Source organism: Bombyx mandarina, chromosome 05, assembly GCF_030267445.1.
Source record: "Bombyx mandarina strain Sakado chromosome 05, ASM3026744v2".
Classification (NCBI taxonomy): Eukaryota; Metazoa; Arthropoda; class Insecta; order Lepidoptera; family Bombycidae; genus Bombyx; species Bombyx mandarina.
Window position 1 is genome coordinate 14,953,570 of NC_143212.1, and position 19,067 is coordinate 14,972,636.

The 19,067-nt window shown below is 36.5% G+C and overlaps 1 protein-coding gene across 3 annotated transcripts in view; it reads right to left on the reverse strand.

Annotated features, from left to right (window-relative positions):
* Positions 1–4,759: 4,759 nt before the first annotated feature.
* Positions 4,760–19,067, reverse strand: part of krz (beta-arrestin protein kurtz) — an 80,410-nt gene continuing 66,102 nt past the window's right edge. For all 3 annotated transcript variants that reach the window (XM_028174191.2, XM_028174190.2, XM_089727458.1), the window contains 11 exons: positions 18,882–18,956; positions 17,575–17,685; positions 15,304–15,364; positions 14,360–14,502; positions 13,375–13,601; positions 12,576–12,708; positions 11,710–11,870; positions 9,062–9,205; positions 8,116–8,202; positions 7,262–7,381; positions 4,760–5,934 (listed from right to left, as the gene is read on the reverse strand). In XM_028174191.2, coding sequence (XP_028029992.1) covers positions 5,847–5,934; positions 7,262–7,381; positions 8,116–8,202; positions 9,062–9,205; positions 11,710–11,870; positions 12,576–12,708; positions 13,375–13,601; positions 14,360–14,502; positions 15,304–15,364; positions 17,575–17,646 — 1,236 coding nt within the window. In that variant the 5' untranslated portion in view covers positions 17,647–17,685; positions 18,882–18,956 and the 3' untranslated portion in view covers positions 4,760–5,846. The remainder of the gene's footprint in view (positions 5,935–7,261; positions 7,382–8,115; positions 8,203–9,061; positions 9,206–11,709; positions 11,871–12,575; positions 12,709–13,374; positions 13,602–14,359; positions 14,503–15,303; positions 15,365–17,574; positions 17,686–18,881; positions 18,957–19,067) is intronic.

The window sequence follows — 19,067 nt, forward strand, 5'->3', positions numbered from 1 at the left end:
GCATCTAGCAATAAAAAATAAAAAAAAGACCTCAATACGCCTCACTAACATGAAAATTTGCACATATATCATGGATCGATAAGCTTTTATTACTTTGGAGCTAACATTTTGATCAAGGTCAGGAAAAATATTTCTTCATTTTTATTGTTTCAACTTGCGGTTTAAGCACAATCTTGTTTTATATTATCCTAGATTAGAATCGCTCACCAATACAGACAAAAGGACAAAGTCAATAAAGCCTTAAATTACTATTGATCTGTAACACACTAAGCTCCAACCTTTTGTTTTTTTTCAGCTCAGCCATCGAACCTCCTGCGAGGCTTCCGCGTCTAGGGGGCGCGCGGGGTATGTGGGACTGCGGGGCCGCGGGCACAAACATGTTTTCAGGACCCTACCCACTAAACGACTCCCCTGCACTCTTTGCCCAAGCGTCCGATCCCCTCCGAGGTCTGAACCCATATTAGGTAAGGGTAGCCCCCTTGCCTCATCAAACGCGGTCAACACTACAACCAGACAGCGCAGCTCACCCCAAGGACGCCCTGCCGACGGAGCCCTCAAGGCGAATCGAAGGCTCTGAAACGTCAGTTGTCCCGGTACGGCAGCCACTCAGGCCGCCCAGACGGTGTCGCTGGTGTCCCGGAATACCCCGCTGGACCAGAACCAGCCTGCCGGGTCGGGACGCGATACACCGCCAATCGGTTGCTCTTTTTATCTTGAAGATATCATTCCATGGCAGCGCGCTAGTGCTGGTAGCGCGCAGCGTGGCCTCAACCCCCATCAGGTCGCCCCATGACCTTCATCGATGGTAGGACCACTTATGAGTCCGCGCGGGTAGGTACCATCACCCCGCATATTTCTGCCGTAAAGCAGTAATGCGTTTCCTTTTGAAGGGTGAGGCAGCCGTTGTAACTATACTTGAGACTTTAGAACTTATATCTCAATGTGGGTGGCGCATTTACGTTGTTAAGTCTATGGGCTCCAGTAACCACTTAGCACCAGGTGAGCTGTGAACTCGTCCACCCATCTAAGCAATAAAAAAAAAACTAAGCTTCAACCTACTAAAACTTTTTTTTGTAACTTAGCTCAATTAACGAAATGAGTTAAGTCGGTATTGTTTATTATTGTAAGTTTGTACCAAAGAAAAGAAATCCAACAGATTATTAACTAGATTCGAACTTTGGTAACTTATAATTTTTAACACTCTATATTTATAGTAGGCAAAAAATGAAACACATATATGATTACATATTAATTTATTGAAAAAAGTATACATCCAAACGTTTCGATGTAAAATTAAACAAGAACGATCTGCGTTATGCTATCATTTATACATTTACAACGCAAATTCCAAAAATGTTGCTTATTTTGATGACACTTATTTTGAAAATAGCAACACTATCGCAATTTCTGTTGTACGACAATAAAAAATGTCTAAGTAATTATATAAATTATATAATAATAAAAAAATACAGTCAAACAATAGATAGCAGCAAAATATATTATTCAACATTCGTGCGATATTTATTGTAAACAAAATAATGAAAATCTCAAAAAGACGTAAATGCCGTACTCATTTTATCTTATTTAAGAATAATACTCATTACAAATAATAATACATCGGTCTATTTTCGGCAGCATTCTATGGCTAATCTACTTCTATTTGTCAAATTTTCTTGTTTTAAAAAACTAAAGCGATAATTCTTTCCTTGTTAATTACATTCAAAAATGCTTATCTTATATAATCTTTTTATGCAAGCATTATGTTAATAAACGAATGCAAGATATAAATTAAATTAATATTACTAAAGTATAAATGTATTGCATTAACGAAAAATATTTTTGACTAATAAATTGTATCAATATTTTTTTAATTAAAAGATCAGACGGCATGTAGTTTCAGTACACATGACATTATTATTAATGATGATGAAACCATAGTATAAAACAACTTGTGCATTGTATTGTGCTTATATTAGAAAAGCTTCAATGTTGGTGGAAGTATTTAATATAAAATATACCACTTTTTGCCTAAATAATTTTCTGGTTTTTCATCGTAATATAAATTTGTTCATTTTATATTTTTCATTAAGAATATGTGGGTCGAATTTTTCAGTTTATATTTAATGTGAACTAATATTTATATGTAATATAATCTACAAAACGTAAATTGGAACAAAAAATATGTTTTATCGTAGTGAAATAAAAGCTTTTTTTTTCCTCTTATGTCAAACAAAAAAGATTTGTTTCCGTTCTTTATTTGTACTAGTCTATGTACTCATTATACTTTATCAAAATGTTACTTATTAATCATCAGTTTCACGTAACAATAAATATAAATCAAAAAACAAAAGTATAGTGTCAAATATTACATACATCATTACACTATACCATTAGTGTTGTATTGTGAGCTTCTGTGTGGAATATCCGTTGATACATTACACGACCTTTTCTTAAATAATACTTACTAACTTATAACTAGAGGTCGGAGTAGGTAGATTGATTTAAGGTCGTTAATTTCAAACGTAGAGGATAATATGGATATGCCTCCAAAATACCGGAACCTCAAATTTATTGTGATATTTGTTCCGGAACTTTGAAATTAGTATGAATCTGTGTTTAAGGTGAAAAACGTATTAATAATATTAATCTACGCTACAAATGCTAGCTAATGGTGAAAGAAATCAGTATTTAATTTTACACAAAAACGCTTTGGAATAGTAACACCGTATTTTTTTCCTTTCTGTTGAATTAGAAATGACGCTTGTCAGTATGAGACAAAGCTTAGACAGGGCTTTTTGTTACTTTATCTCATAAATATAGAAATTGTATCCGAAGAAGATTAAAAATATTTTAAAATAAATGGCATGTCTATATTATAATCTCTTGACGCAAGAATATAAAATCAATCTACCTACTCCGACCACTGCTTAAATCAAATCGAGGAGCGAAAGGCTATTTAGTTTAAGCGACATTTTTGCAACTTTACAGGGGAGTCATTTAAAAGTTAAAATTTAGAAAAAATACCATAGCAAAAAAAAAAAACTTCAGCTATCTTCTCAATCGTGTCACTCTTGACAGAGTGGTGGAGGTGATCGTCATGTAGTGTTGGAAGGGGCAGACTTGATGCGTCTCAGGATGTCCCGCCATCTCTCCCTGCTCGAGGCCATTCGACTGCACTCATTTAGGGGACCCCCCCACTGCAGTTTTAATTTGGTCGGTCCACCGCATTGGTGACCTCCCTTTCGCTATATGAATGGGTTAAATTTAATTCAAGCTCATTTAAAAAAATCGAACTGTTGATGCTAATCTATATAGCATATAAATGAATTGCTGTTCGTTAGTCTCGCTAAAACTCGAGAACTTTTGGTCTTGAATTATTTGTGGAAGTTCAGAGAAAGTTTAAGGTAGAATAGAAGAAGGTAGATATGAAAATGCTCGGATTAAATGAAAATAACAATTTTGTTTTTCCTTTGATGTGACCCCCGTCGGACGGATTCCTTTTGTTTGTTTTAAGTTTATTTTATACAAAAGTTTAGGTATTTTATTCATCGATTGTGCCTCACTACGAAATCTGCCGGGTTAGCTAGTACCAAATAAAACGGACCTTTAATTACAAAGATGAATGTCGCGTGTTAAGCGAAATGTCCCTTAAAAATAGCCCTTCGCCCCTCGAAATGTTTCCGTATGAATTCAACTGTTCATTTTTATTAATAATTACAAGATATAAGGGTGTCACAATACATAAAAAAAGAAGCTGCTCTTTATATGTGTACGTTCAGATAACTGTATATATGAGTCGTCTATTATCAAAGGTGGCAATCTGTGCATTTGGACAAATTTTTTTTATTGATATGTCAATACAGATTGATTTGAATATAATCGTCTCCTTCAAAGAATACGGTTCAAAACCTGCATTAAATAAAGGTTAATAGTTAACCTGTTATTTATCTAAGATGTCGTTCCGAAGAGTTTTGTGACTGCCAATGGAATACAAAGTCAATAATTCGTTTTTCTGATTTACCAATCATTGTCAAAAGTCAGATTGCCGCCTTTGATAATAGTCGACTCATATCATCTTCTCGCATTAAAACTGTATAATCTCAAAACTTACTAATTTTACAGGAGAGTGTTTTAAAGATTTAACATGTGATCTTTTTAATAGTAATCATCTTTGCAACGTTTATTTTTTTACCAGTTATCTGTCTTTTAAAGTAAGATAAGATTATGTATTAATTTTGTTAATAGTAGTCAAAATATAGGTAAACTAAAAAAAAAATTAATCTAAACTACGCTCTTTTGACAGTATTTATTAGAAAAATACTGATTATCAATGAATATGATACTACTATGATAAATGATTCCGCACATTAACTCAATTTCGAATATTTTTGGAAATTGTACACTTTTAATGCGAAAAGACGATATTAGAACCGTAACCCCGGACCGGTGGTGCTGATGAAAACGACTCTCTAACCAAAATACAAAATAATTTACACGAACAATAAATATTAGACTACTGTGTTTAATCGTGTGAATTGAAATATATGAGTTTTTATATATATCTATTTTTTAAATTCTCTGTATCGAAGGCCACGTGCCAAGTTGCCTAGCGACTAGTCGTTACGTACACCAAACATACGATTAAAACGAGCATTTTGACTAAATTTTTTTTTTTTGCACTGGCAACCATGCAATGATTCATCGGTGTAGTCCCATCAGTATGGTTTGTCATTTTGTTGTTAATTACTGTCAGCAACTATTTATTAGCAATCAGCGTAGCACAACTGTTTTATTTATTAAAATCAATTATACATAGTATATTACATAGTCATATTGTTTTTACGAACGGCAACAATTGAATCTATACTAATAAAACGCATGTTTCGATCGTCGCTAATTTTTAATTAACCATTCAACATTCACAATTACGAATTCATACGAATGCTAAATTTATTACTCGTAATTTAGTGTTTACTTTTTATTTCTCACAATACCAATGTACAAAAAGACTTTTATTTCTATTCAACATATAACATTTAAATTGTTGTACTATACGCATTTTGAAACAATAACGAACGATGATATACTAAACGTGTACACTAAATAATATGTTCATAATAAGTCGATAAAAATAAAATTGTACTCGTATTAATTGATCGATAGACAAACTATTAAAAATATTTTTTTCACATACAATATACATACACATTGAATAATATAAAATTTTATAATTACATTAACGTTGTTGGCTTTGTGTTTTCATCGCAAATGTTTGCTCCAACGTGTTGTGACACGTGCCGTGCACATCAAATGTTCGGCCAAACATTTGTGAACTGCATATAAATGAATATAGTGAAACTCTCAACATTTACACTGTACAGGGAAACAAGAATATTACTGGACATATTTCCGTTGCCTTAGTCGCGTGTTTAATCATTTCCATAATATACTCACATTGTATTATTTCCAGAAAATACTAATAAAGTATTTTGAATAAAATTGTTGACTTTCAACGCGTCAATATTTAACAACAATGATATTAAATCGATTTTACAAGAACTGAGATACAATTCATCCGACGACACTTAACAGAAATGTCAAGGAGGGCGTTATACGAGAATCGCAATAAATGTCCAAAATCGTAAAAAGCGGGCGTTATTGCACGTCATTAATCTATCGAGTTAAAATCGATTACCGTCATTTCGAGGAAAGCGATATATCGATATTTATCACAAACGATTCGATGAACCGCTGTTTTGTTTACGTGATAAGCGTGCGTGATCAGGGCGGTGCGTCCGGAGTGCGTCAGAGGGGCGCGGCGGTGCGGGGGGAGGGGTGGGGGTGCCTCAGGCGTCTGCGTCGGCGCCCTTCAGTCGGAGTCGAGCGAAGTCTTCGAATATTATATCGTCATCTTGTTCTTGGCCGTTTTCATCTCTGCAAAGAGTTCGGAGATTTTAGTTAAAATCACTACAGTTACACCACATAAGGGAAAATAATTCGAGATATTTAATGTTAGGCGATTAGTCACTATGATCTTCAATCGTTCACTTCATTCACTTCAATTGTAGGAAATTCAAACATAAAAATATTACAGATGATTCAATTTTGATTATTTATTTTCAAAATCGATATTCGTGAAGCAAGGTTAATGAGCATAACACTAAAAGAGTAGAAGAAGAAGGAAAGAATGGTCGAGATAGTACATACTGATGTATACTTTTATTATTATACTAATTTGCCTAAATTTACCTATATAATAACATCAAAATCCAAAGCCGCTTCGTGGGCGCATTTTAGTCACATTCATTAATACGCGGAGTTTAGTTGATTCGAATAGATAAGTAATATTTTTCTGAAGAATGAAAAATATAATTTGACAATAGAGGTGTTAAATCAACTCTATTTTCAAATAAAATAGTGATGTAGAAAACAGTTTTTTTTTTAAAGCCTGAAGCCTACTATTACGAACAAGAACAATAACATGACAGCATGCATCACAACATGGGAGACAACAGGAAACTCGACGATGAGGCACATGAATGGCGGATCCAGGGGGGGGGGGGGGTCATGACCACTAATTGAATATAATGATTTTATTTATATATTTTGTCACCATACAGATTTTATGTAACTACATACCTTCAATATTTAATTAATTTAATATAATATAATAACTTTGTATAATGGCAAACGTCTGGGAACGAACGCATCTAAATTTGACTATGTGACCCCCTCCTGGCGCCAAAGCTGGATCCGCCCTTGGGTACATGGCTACCAAGATTCCTGATTTCAAAGAAACCGGAACCCGCATCCAGAAGAATGAAGAATGAGGATATATGACAGTAGTGCTGGACTTTTTGGCGGGAAAACGAGGTGTGAAGTTTTGTGATTTGTTTTATTTTGTCTATTTAGGGTTTCTTCAGATTTACATGTGTAATTACGATGGTTTATTAACTTTTTAGTTTCTGTGAAAGTGCACAAATGTGGGAAAATTAAACAAAGCCGCTGAACGTAACTTCTCGGGTTCCTCTAAAAAGTCTACTGAAATAGTCTCAGTAAATGACAACCATTTTACTGAGGTTATATTTCATCACATATCATCTAATCTCATTTCAATGAATTCTTCATTTTTTATTATTAATAAAATGTAAATAATTAAAACTGCGAATTACAAAAATCTTGTTACTTGACACTGGCTAATGCACGAACCGTGACGGCGCCAAAAACTAAAGAAGAAGAAGGCATTAGTGCTACTACGTACGGAGGCGGGTCGAGCTGGATGAGGTCGTGGTCGGGGGTCGCGTGGGGCTGGTCGGGCGCGCGCGGCTCCTCCTCGGGCTTCGGATGCATCAGGATGAACGGCAGCTCGGCGCTCAGCTCACTGCAAGTATACAGTACACATATACAGTTTTATTTATTTATTGCTTACATCTGTGGACGAGCTCACAGCCCACCTGGTGTTAAGTGGTTACTGGAGCCCATAGACATTTACAAAGTAAATGCCGCCACCCACCTTGAGATATAACTTCTAAGATCTCAGTATAGTTACAACGACTGCCCCATCCTTCATACCGAAACGCATTACTGCTTCACGGCAGAAATAGGCGGGGCGGTGATACCCACCCGCCGGCCGGACTCACAAGAGGTCCAGTGATTTGTCGTCCCTATTCTAACTCTAGTCTCCATTCCCCCTGTACTTTTTTTTCCTATCTATGCTGATAGCGTTAAGAGGCTATGTCAGCTTCGCCCTAACATGTAGGTGAGCTCACGGGGCTCAAATCGGAGTGTTGCTAACACTGACCCTAGCAAGAGCAGCGCTTCGCGGAATCTACCACCGGATCGCAAGCGCGACCCACTGAGAAGATCCGGCGAGAAACTCAATGGGCTCCCCCTGTACGTATCATTTAATATACAAACGACCACTGTTTGTTTTAAGCGACTCGATGCAAATTTTTTTTATTGCCCTTGTAGGCAGACGAGCATACGGCCCACCTGATGGTGGGTGGTTACCGTCGCCCACGGACCTCAGCAATACCAGGGGCAGAGCCAAGCCACTGCCTACCAAATATTGTCTACAATAATCTACATAACAAGCGACAATATAGTTTAACTCACCCTCCGAGCGGTCCCAAGCACAGCTTCACTTTAACTTTGTATTGAACTATGATACCCAAATTTTCTCGTTGCGCCGGATCCGCGATACTGTAAATCATATAACAATAGACAATGTAAATCTCGATTAAAAGCTCAATTATTTCTTGATATTCGTTTATTATTTAAATCTTTAGCTCCATTTAATGATAACGAGTAAATGTTTTCGATAATTTTCTTATAGAGGAGTCGACTATTATCAAAGCCGGCAATCTGACTTTTGAACAATGATTGGTAAATCAGAAAAACGAATTATTGACTTTGTATTCCATTGGCAGTCACAAAACTCTTCGGAACGACATCTTAGATAAATAACAGGTTAACTATTAACCTTTATTTAATGCAGGTTTTGAACCGTATTCTTTGAAGGAGACGATTATATTCAAATCAATCTGTATTGACATATCAATAAATTTTTTTTGTCCAAATGCACAGATTGCCGCCTTTGATAATAGACGACTCAGAGGACTTATAAAGATCCGATAACTCATTAAGTATTTCTATTGTTATCTAAATTTAGTTTAGTTTTTTTTTTTATTGCTTATATTAGTGGACGAGCTCACGGATCACCTGGAGTTATTGGGTTACCGGAGGCCATACACATCTACAACGCAAATGCCGTCGCCACCCACATTAAGACATGAGTTCTAAGGTCTCACTTTTAACAGTACAACCACTGCCCCACTCTTCAAACCGAAACGCATTACTGCTTCACGGCAGAAATAGGCAGGGTGGTGGTACCTACCCGTGCGGACTCACATGAGGTTCTACCACCAGTTCACAAGACGTCCTACCACCAGCTCACCAGACGTCCTACCACCAGTTCACCAGACGTCCTACCACCAGTTCACCAGACGTCCTACCACCAGTTCACCAGACGTCCTGCCTTGACAATACAGCGTGGACTCACAGGGTGCTGGAGGCCAGGTTCGTGTCCTCGTGTTTGAGTTGTCCATCAAGCGCCAAGCCCCACTTGTCCTTATTGTTGGCGAGCAGCGGCGTCAGCGTGAACACCTTGCTGAGCGTGAATCCAGGTCCCACGGGGCAACCCTCCCTATAAAGTTAATCGAAAAGAAACATCATAAGTCACAAGCTTGTTTATGCTTTATACATACTGTTGATTTATTATGTGTATATAAGTAAGTATATTGGAATATCCTGCTAATATTATAAACGTGAAAGTTTGTAAGAATGTATGGATGGATGTTTGTTACTATTTCACACAAAAACTACTGTATGGATTTTTATGAAACTTCACAATAATATAGCTGACACATCAGAATAACACATAGGCTATGATTCATAAAGATATATTGTGAATTACCCAAAATATAACGATAAGTATCAAGTAAGCAAGAAAAAAAAATTGCCATCTCATTTTCAAAATCAATAATAAATTACAGTTCCCGAAGCGAAGTGAGGTCGCTAGTAAATCATATTATGTATATGTAAACGGTATATACTTATATATCATTTATTATATGTCTGTACTCTCTTTAATATTGTATTGTTAATACATATTTGATGTATCTTTATCTTTTTCAGAATTTATCTGTAAATTAAAAGGTTTGTCTGGAAGAGATTGCTTTTAGCGATAAGACCGCTTATTGTGGACTGTTTTTTAATACTAACTGTGTTTTGGTGTGCAATAAGGTATGTTTGTTCTCTCTCTCTCTCTCTAACATAAGTTAGAAAACAAGCAAGCCATGGACATTGATATTGAAATATACCGCCGATACAGTTCACCGATTTTATTATTAAGTATTGATGTACATATTTGACTGAACGAACATTTCTTTTTACTACAATATTTTATACACAGATTAAATACAACTTGTAGTTTACGTTTTAAATAATTCACATAAAACATTATACAAGCTTAGCTTTTCAGGTCACAGAATTCATCAATGACTAATGTGCCAGTCTTATAAAACCATTCCAAATTTTTTGTATTTTAGTTAAAAAAAAAAACAGTACACGAGGGTAGTTAATAAAAAATAAAAATCAAAATTGCTTTTTCATTTACATATTTGTTTACACACGAAATTATCAAGCAGTCTTCATTAACAGTGTTTTTATCTTTTGGGATATTAGTTAACACAAAAATAAAAACAAAAACTTTTTTTGTGATATCGACAATGGGATAATGCAAGCCAATGAATGATACGTTCAATTCAAAACCGATCACACAAGCACTCTCCCACCATCGGGCACGGTTTTACTTACAATGGCCGCATTTTAAATTTCTCGTTATAAGCTCCGATAAATGGTATAGACAACATATTCTTCACAGACCAATTCGGTGCCCTGAATGATTATAGTAACTTATTAGAGAAAAGAGTAAAAGTTCAAAAAAGTCACAGATCATCTATTTGCGTATAATATAAACGCAAAATGACCTTCTTAAATGATAACACCTAATGATCTCTCAACACTAGTCCGCAGCATCTGTTCATGACTTAACCTAACCTAATCCATCTTAAGAAGAAGGGAGCTTGGAGATCAGTAATACAGGTCTTTGAACCTAGTACAGACTTCAGCTCTTTCAAAGACTTACAAAAATAAATTATAAGGTTAATTTCTATTTGTATTTGTACTACACCTTTAAGAGAGAAATAAATAAAATTATTATTATTATTATTTCCATATTAAGAACGTTGAAAATCACATTTCTCCTACCTATTCGCTAGTAGCCTAGGAGGCTATTTCAGCTATGCCCAAATGGGTAGGTGAACTCACAGGTTCAACCTGAGAGAATTGGCTAACACTAACCCTAGCAAGAGCAGTGCTTTCCTGAATCTACTACCGGATCGGAATCGCGACCCACTGAGAAGATCCGGCGAGAAATTCAATGGGCTGTGTCTGTGGGTTAGTACGCAAGTCGAACTCTTCGTAGTAAGCGACGAGTTCGACGAGGACGGTGACCGGTGGTTGAGTGAAAATCCCATTAATGTAATAAAACTAGAGAAAAATTGATTGATTTTCGTCGAGGAAGTAATCAAGTGAAATATAAAACTTTCTGCTTTGTTATCGTATTATCAATCCATATTGATGTGATAAGCAAATTACTATGTATCACCACCCTATACCCTCTCTGCCTATCCTCAATCGTATCGGACTTTTTTGGCGGGAACGCGAGGAGTGATGTTGTTTTTTTTTTGTCTATTTAGTGTTTCTTCAAGTTTAAATGTGTAATAACGGTGGTTTATTAACTGTTTAATATCTGTAAAAGTGCAAAAATGTGGGAAAATGAAACAAAGTCGCTGAACGTAACTTCTCGGGATCCTCCAAAAAGTCTACTGAAAAAGTCTCAGTAAATGACCACAATTTTACTGAGATTATATGTCATCCCACATCATCTCATCTCATTTCATTTCATCCCAGTTGATTAATGTCTCAAATTAACCATCTTCATTTCATTTCACTTCATATTATCATTTTTCGTAAATGTAAGAAGATAAACTAAAATAAGACATGAATTAAATGTCTTGAATACCAGGTCATAAAATCTTTAAAAAAAAAAATCAATCGTATCGTATCGATATCGATAATACTCACTCGCTCTCCGCCTCGGCGACGGTGCACTTGTACTGGGCGGTGGAGAAGAGGCAGATGTCGGCGAACTGCCGCACCGACACCTTGATGCGCTTCACAGATCGATTCGAGTTGTTCGCTATGTGCACATTCACCGCTATGTTCTCGCCGTGGTAGTAAAGCTCCTAAGTGTTCAATCAATCAGACTCTATAGTCGTATTGTTTCAATGATACGAACGTAATTAATACTAATATCTGTTTTAGTGGGTAGTAATAAACTATTTATATTTATTTATAGTACATATTTCGTTATTTATGTAAATAAGCTTAGGGCCTACCTATAGATAGCGGAGTGGATTAGCAAAGACATAATAGTGAGAATGTCGCCATTCGCCCCGAGACGTGGTATCGAAATTTCAATCGTATTCCGTAACGGTAGTACCAATATTTAAGCCAGAATCGTTCTTCGCGGCCATACGATTTTGGTATCTATTCATAGCAGTTATAGAGATGATTTTGATATCTATCTGCATATACTGGACCCAAAATACGTTCAACAATCCAATAATTTCTAAAGAAAATTATTTTCAAGTGAGCTCATACGAGACTTAATCCCGCATGATAACTCAAGAGACGACACTGTTTTCCATTAATGTGCTACAATGCTGCTTGGTATTCTAGAGCAAAGCCTAAGCCCCCAAGCTCAACGATGTAGTCGTTAACATAATATACACTTACACAGTAACAGAAATTTCGTGAAAAATCAATAAATCAAAAAGGAATTTTGGTATACCTTGAAGGGTTTTAAAGTAAGAATTTGTCTCACCAGATTGATGAGTAGCTCAATGTTGATAAGTAGGTATTAATTATTAATGAGATGTAGATCATACCTTATCTAAAGATGCCTCAAGATACAGTTTGTTAGGGCTCATCATGAACTCTTTCGAGACTTCGACTGAAGGCTGTTCGCCTTGCTTGCTCGGCGCGTACATTATCTTCCTGATTGCTAACCGAACCGAATTCCTGTAGAAATTGCAAAACATCACATCAACGGCTTAATACTGTTACGCCGATAATTGCAACGCCAGCTGTCATCGAATGGCGGAAGCGAATATCAAAGGAACTAGTAAACTCGAGAAGGCTCGGGAAGTACAACGCCATCTATTGTCAGATAACGGAAACATTTTTTATTTTTTTTTATTGCTTAGATGTGTGGACGAGCTCACAGCCCACCTGGTGTTAAGTAGTTACTGGAGCCCATAGACATCTACAGCGTAAATGCGCCACACACCTTGAGATATAAGTTCTAAGATCTCAGTATAGTTACAACAGCTGCCCCACCCTTCAAACCGAAACGCATTATTGCTTCACGGCAGAAATAGGCGGGGCGGTGGTACCTACCCGTGCGGACTCACAAGAGGTCCTACCACTAGTAAAGTATCGAAGTTAATCGACCTATCAAGAATGTTCTCGATAATTGTGGAGATGTCCTACCGACTATAAAAGTGTTACAGAGATGACACGAAGGCGGGCGAAGCGAAGCGGGAGAATTGGTTAATACAGCTTCAATTTATACTTCGCTAGAATTTTTATTTATCCCGAACCCCAACGCGTAACATTACTTCTAAGAATAGTCCGGAAATTAATTATTTTTTTGGAGCCTTTAGAACACCGTGTGTCTTTATTCACCTTTTGTGGGGTTTGTCGTCTTGGGAATCGGCGACGAACGCTTTAAGTTCATAGTCCACTCCGCAAGGCTTGCCGGTGTCTCCCGGAGCCGGCTGCAGGGTCACCGAGGCCGGACAGTGCGGAGGCAGCTCGAAGTAGAACGGGTGAGCCGAAGGCCCCAGTTTGCGGACTAAGCGTTCTTGTAGTCGGGTCAGCGGTCGCTTTACCGTGCTCGTCGGCGGGAATATCTAAGGGGTGACGACGACACGTCAATCAATCTATACTAATATATAAATCTACAGTGGTTTTTACGGATGTTCCGTTAAAACTACTTAACCGTGCATCCGATTGACTTGAAACTTGGTAACCATAGAAAATACATGTACTTAATGGATAGGCTAATATTTAATATGAGTGTTGGACTCCCAACACCATTTGCAGGGGCGTTAATGATGAGAATCTTTGTGGGGGTGAGAAATAATAATGTTAATTTTAAATGCCCAGCGAAGCGGACGGGTACAGCTAGTATACTCATAAAAACAGATTGCATTTTTAGTGATATGATATTATTATGAATGTACGGTACTGATAATATTGATACCGATATCGGTGAAGCACGTGATTTTATTCAACTTGGATTTCATTTAATGGCGTTCCTAAATATATATTATGTATGTTAATTGTGGTCGTGTTTTTTTAAAGCTTACATGGGTGGACGAGCTCACGGCATACCTGGTGTTAAGAGGTTAAGTGGTTACCAGAACCCAAAGACATCTACAATGTAAATGCCGTCACACACCTAGGGATATGAGTTCTAATGCCTCAGTTTTTAAAGTATAACCCCGACCCCTTCGAACGGAAACGCTTTTCGGCAGAAATAGGCAGGGTGGTAGTCACAGTCACCTACCCGTGCGGACTAACAAGACGTCCTACGACCAGTTTTGTTCTGAATGAAAATTCACTTTCAAGAATCAAGTTGATGTTAAGAATCTCACTCAGTATATACCTGTTCGGCGGCTAAATACAGATCCTTCCTGAACGTAAGTCCGAGCACGTCCAAGTCCTCCCGTCCGTACCTGAACGCTGCCAACACATGACCAAAAACCTTTCTATCTTTCACGTATTCCGGATCTATTAGTACGACCCCATCTGTAACAACGAATTCCTTACTGACTCAACTTTGTCGTTGATATTCTCCTGGATCTTTGCACAATAATATGGTTCCTACGATATAACTGTACAAGTTTCTACTTATTTTGTATTTACTTGCATATTTTTAGTATTTATCTGTATTTAATCGTATGTAGGTCTTTTTTTTTATTGCTTTGATGGGTGGACGAGCTCACAGCCCACCTGGTGTTAAGTGGTTATTGGAGCCCATAGACATCCACAACGTAAATGCGCCACCCACCTTGAGATATAAGTTCTAAGCTCTCAAGTGTAGTTACAACGGCTGCCCCACCCTTCAAACCGAAACGCATTACTGCTTCACGGCAGAAAATAGGCAGGATGGTCGTACCCACCCGCGCGGACTCACAAGAGGTCCTACCACCAGTAAAAAATCATATGTAAGTCTATCTTATATTGTATTTATTTTTCACATGTGTATACATATAAGTGTATATTTTATGTAAGTTTATTAAGATATAGCACCGTCCAGTTCGCTTATTTCTCTCCCTGCAAGGTTGCCTGGAAGAGATCGCTTTCAGCCATAATGCCGCCAATTTACGTCACCGACTATTATTTGTTTTATATGCGGTGTACATGTGGTGTTAAATAAAGAGTTTTATTATTATTATTATTATTATTATCCTCGTCCCGAAACGCATGCAAAACAAAAACGATATGTTTCCCCTCCTATCCGAATAGATCTAGAATCAATCCCAGAATCTAAACTAATCATAATATTTATAAGTATATGGTGCCCTTGAAAAAGACATTGATACGTACCGATCGGGTCTACGTGTGAAATGTGATCGACGAAATCCCTCTTTCCCAAATATACTGTGATCTGTAAATACAATTGATTATTTTAAATATTTTGCAAACTGATAACACAGGATAACAAGAACTGATAACAGTGGTTTGCGGTCTACTCCAATTGTATAGGAAAGGTAGTTTATATTCACATATTGGAAAAGAAGTGCATACACTGCATGTTGAAGAAAATACGTTATTAAAGATATGAGGTTTAGGTGCAAAATCAACAAATCGCACCTTCTATCTCTTGTTTATCTTTTGAACATAACGATAGTATTGGACCGTATAAACTGATTTTTTGGTATCTAGATACTATATAGACTTAAGAACTGATGAGTTTTACCGCAGACATAACGATAAATCCGCATAAATTATATTATTTTCAAAATCTATATCTATATATATAATATTAATACGTGAAGCAAAAACTTTGTACCCCTTTTTACGAAAATTGCGCGGACGGAGGAGTATGAAATTTCCCACATTTATAGAGAATATAGAGAAGGAGTGCAGAATAATTTTATTTAAATTATGCATTAATAATACATTAAATCAATAAAAAAACCTTACACACACTACCACGTATATGACACACACGCACACACACATATATATATACATACTCTTTTTTAACTGTCAAACTTTTGTTAATGTATAAACTCTGTGGTCAACCATTATTTGTCTATAGTGTAGTCTTGGCGAAATCTGTGATTTTAGAAGTATAGTAGTCTTTGATAACAGAAGCATAATAATGTTGTAATTTCAATTAATTAAAGTCGAATTTCGACTACTGCGGCACTACCAGTTAATTTAATTACGTAAATATTACTTATTGCAAATTGAGCTCGGATGTCATTCTAGCCAAGAATCGAATAAAACACGTAATTTAAAATAACAAACTTTGCGAATTACTCTCCACGTGATTTACAAAATTTTCCACGTACCCAAATATCTTGTTATTAAAACATCAATCGTCGTTCTATGTATGTTTGTGTTTTCTAACACGAAACATGTTTGTATTAAACAGATTTCCTACGCTTTATTATACACGATATAAGCACAATTCCACGTACGCTTATTATCCTAAACGCGTACACGATTCAGCGTAATTAGCAAGAAGCGCGCGTATGTATCCAAATTGATTTTAATTAGATTTAATTAAAACAATCTCTAATACAAAAATGTATTAGATGTGTTACGTATTTCTGAAAACGTATTATTTCGGAATGCTCATTATTTCGTACAATGACACGAGGTGTTTTATTCCGTTCAAAAATTTAATTAAATTTGGTTTTAGCGATTTTTTTCTTTCTTTTTCCTACCTAAACTGATGGTCTAGAGACTATATCAGCGTAACCTTAACTAGTAGGTGAGCTCACGGGGCTCAAATCTGAAGAAGTTGCTAACACGAACCCTAGCAAGAGCCGTACTTCGCAGAATCTACTACCGGATCGGAAACGCGACCCACTGAGAAGATCCGGCGAGAAACTCAGTGGGTTAGTGAATAAGATACGTACATATGAGGCCGTCAGCGCAAAAGTGGCCTAGCCCACAATTTTTCATAATGCTTATAATTATGTACATTGCAATTTATTTAAAATATAATAAATTTTGATGCAAAACCGGCCTATCCATAGTTTCACTCATACATTACAGATGGCTTTGTAAACATTATTTATGCGCGTATTGTTTTTTGGCTACTCAAATTCATGGAAACTTAAACCTCATTGCTCCATAATAACTATAGTAAGCTTAGGCCGCTTTTGCGCTGACGGCCTCATATATACAATAAATGTGTATCTATATATTAATAGGTGAAGCAAAAACTTTCTACCTATCCCTTTTTACGAAAATTGCGCGGACGGAGGAGTGTGAAATTTCCCACACTTATAGAGAATATAGAAAAGAAGTGCAGAATGCTAATATGTTTTTTAAATTATGCATTAAAAATACATTAAATCAATAAAGAAAACATTACACACACTACCATGTATTTGACACACACACACATATACCTACTCTTAGTTTATTGTAAAATTTTTGTGATTGTTTAAAGTCTGTAGTCAAATTGAGAATAGGTTAGTATTGTTTATCTTTAATATTACGAGTATTTGCCTATAGTGTAGTCTTGGCGAAATCTTTAACAATAGGACCATAATAATGTTAAAACTTTATAATTTCAAATAATTATGGTAGACTACTGCGGGACCGCTAGTACATTTAAATTCGTCTGAATATTACCTTTCCATTTGGAGAGCTCTTCTTGAAGACTCTAGTGGCCTGTCGCTGCTTGTTACTGCCCGCGTCGTCCATTCTACCACCGCGGTTCCACCACCGCTGCTCATCAGTGTCCTGGGGATAGATTACAAAATAAAACATAACAATATAGCAGTTCTCCTTCATGAAAATTAACTTAATCGCATTTCGAGAATGTCTTTAATGAACTATGTTTATTATTATTATTTTCTTATTGCTTAGATGGGTGGACGATCTCACAGCCCACCTGGTGTTAAGTGGATACTGGAGCCCATAGACATCCACAACGTAAATGCGCCACCCACCTTGAGATATAAGTTCTAAGGTCTCAAGTAAGTTACAACGGCTGCCCCACCCTTCAAACCGTTACGCATTATTGCTTCACGGCAGAAATAGGCAGGGTGGTGGTACCCACCCGCGCGGTCTCACAAGAGGTCCTACCACCAGTAATTACGCATATTATAATTTTACGGGTTTCATTTTTATTACACGATGTTATTCCTTCACTGTGGAAATCAATCGTGAACATTTGTTGAGTACGTATTTCATTAGAAAAATTGGTACCCGCCTGAGATTCGAGCACCGGTGCATCGCTCAACACGAATGCACCGGACGTCTTATCTGTTAATCCACGACGACTTCAACGACGACTGACATTTTTGTTTGTTATATTGAAGCATTATGTGGTTGAATGAGGTTTTGTTATTTTTATATTCCGTTATCGTTCACAGCGCTACATGCCTTTTTCACTCATTTACCACATCCTTACACACTGACAATAAGTTGGTTTTTTTTTCACTAGAAATTCCCTAGACATCTTATATATGGCAAAACAACGTTTGCCGGGTCAGCTAGTTAATACTATAACATTAGCTATAAACACGTGTAAAACAAATCTTATACCTTTAAACGAGCAATTCTTGTATATTGATATATATGTATATAATCTGAATCTCGGAAACGGCTCCAACGATTTTCATAAAATTTAGTATACAGGGGATTTCGGGGGCGATAAATCGATCTAGCTACGATTTATTTTCAGAAAATGTTGTTTTATTCGTGTTTTCAATAATCAACTCTTCTCGACATCTATCGGCGAATAATAATACTATTTTTCTTAATTGAGGGCAACTAACCGCTTTAAAGACACAACAAGATGGCGTTATCAAAAAAAAAAAACGAGCAAAGCTCGGTCATCGTCTAGTACTGTCTTTAACACAACAGCATACGAACGGTGTACATATTAAGAAAAAAACTTTGGTACGATGCGATTAAAATAGTTAATTCCTTACACGAACTCCGTTGGTGGTCCAAAACTCCGAGGACGTCGTTTGCTAAACGGGTCCAAACATAGTCGTATTTATGTTCTGAAACAATGAAAAATACGCCATTATAATGTATATACTACTACATATATAAGCTATTCAGTTAAATTGAATGAGCACATATTGACAAACTTAGAGCATTGAGGTTCGAAC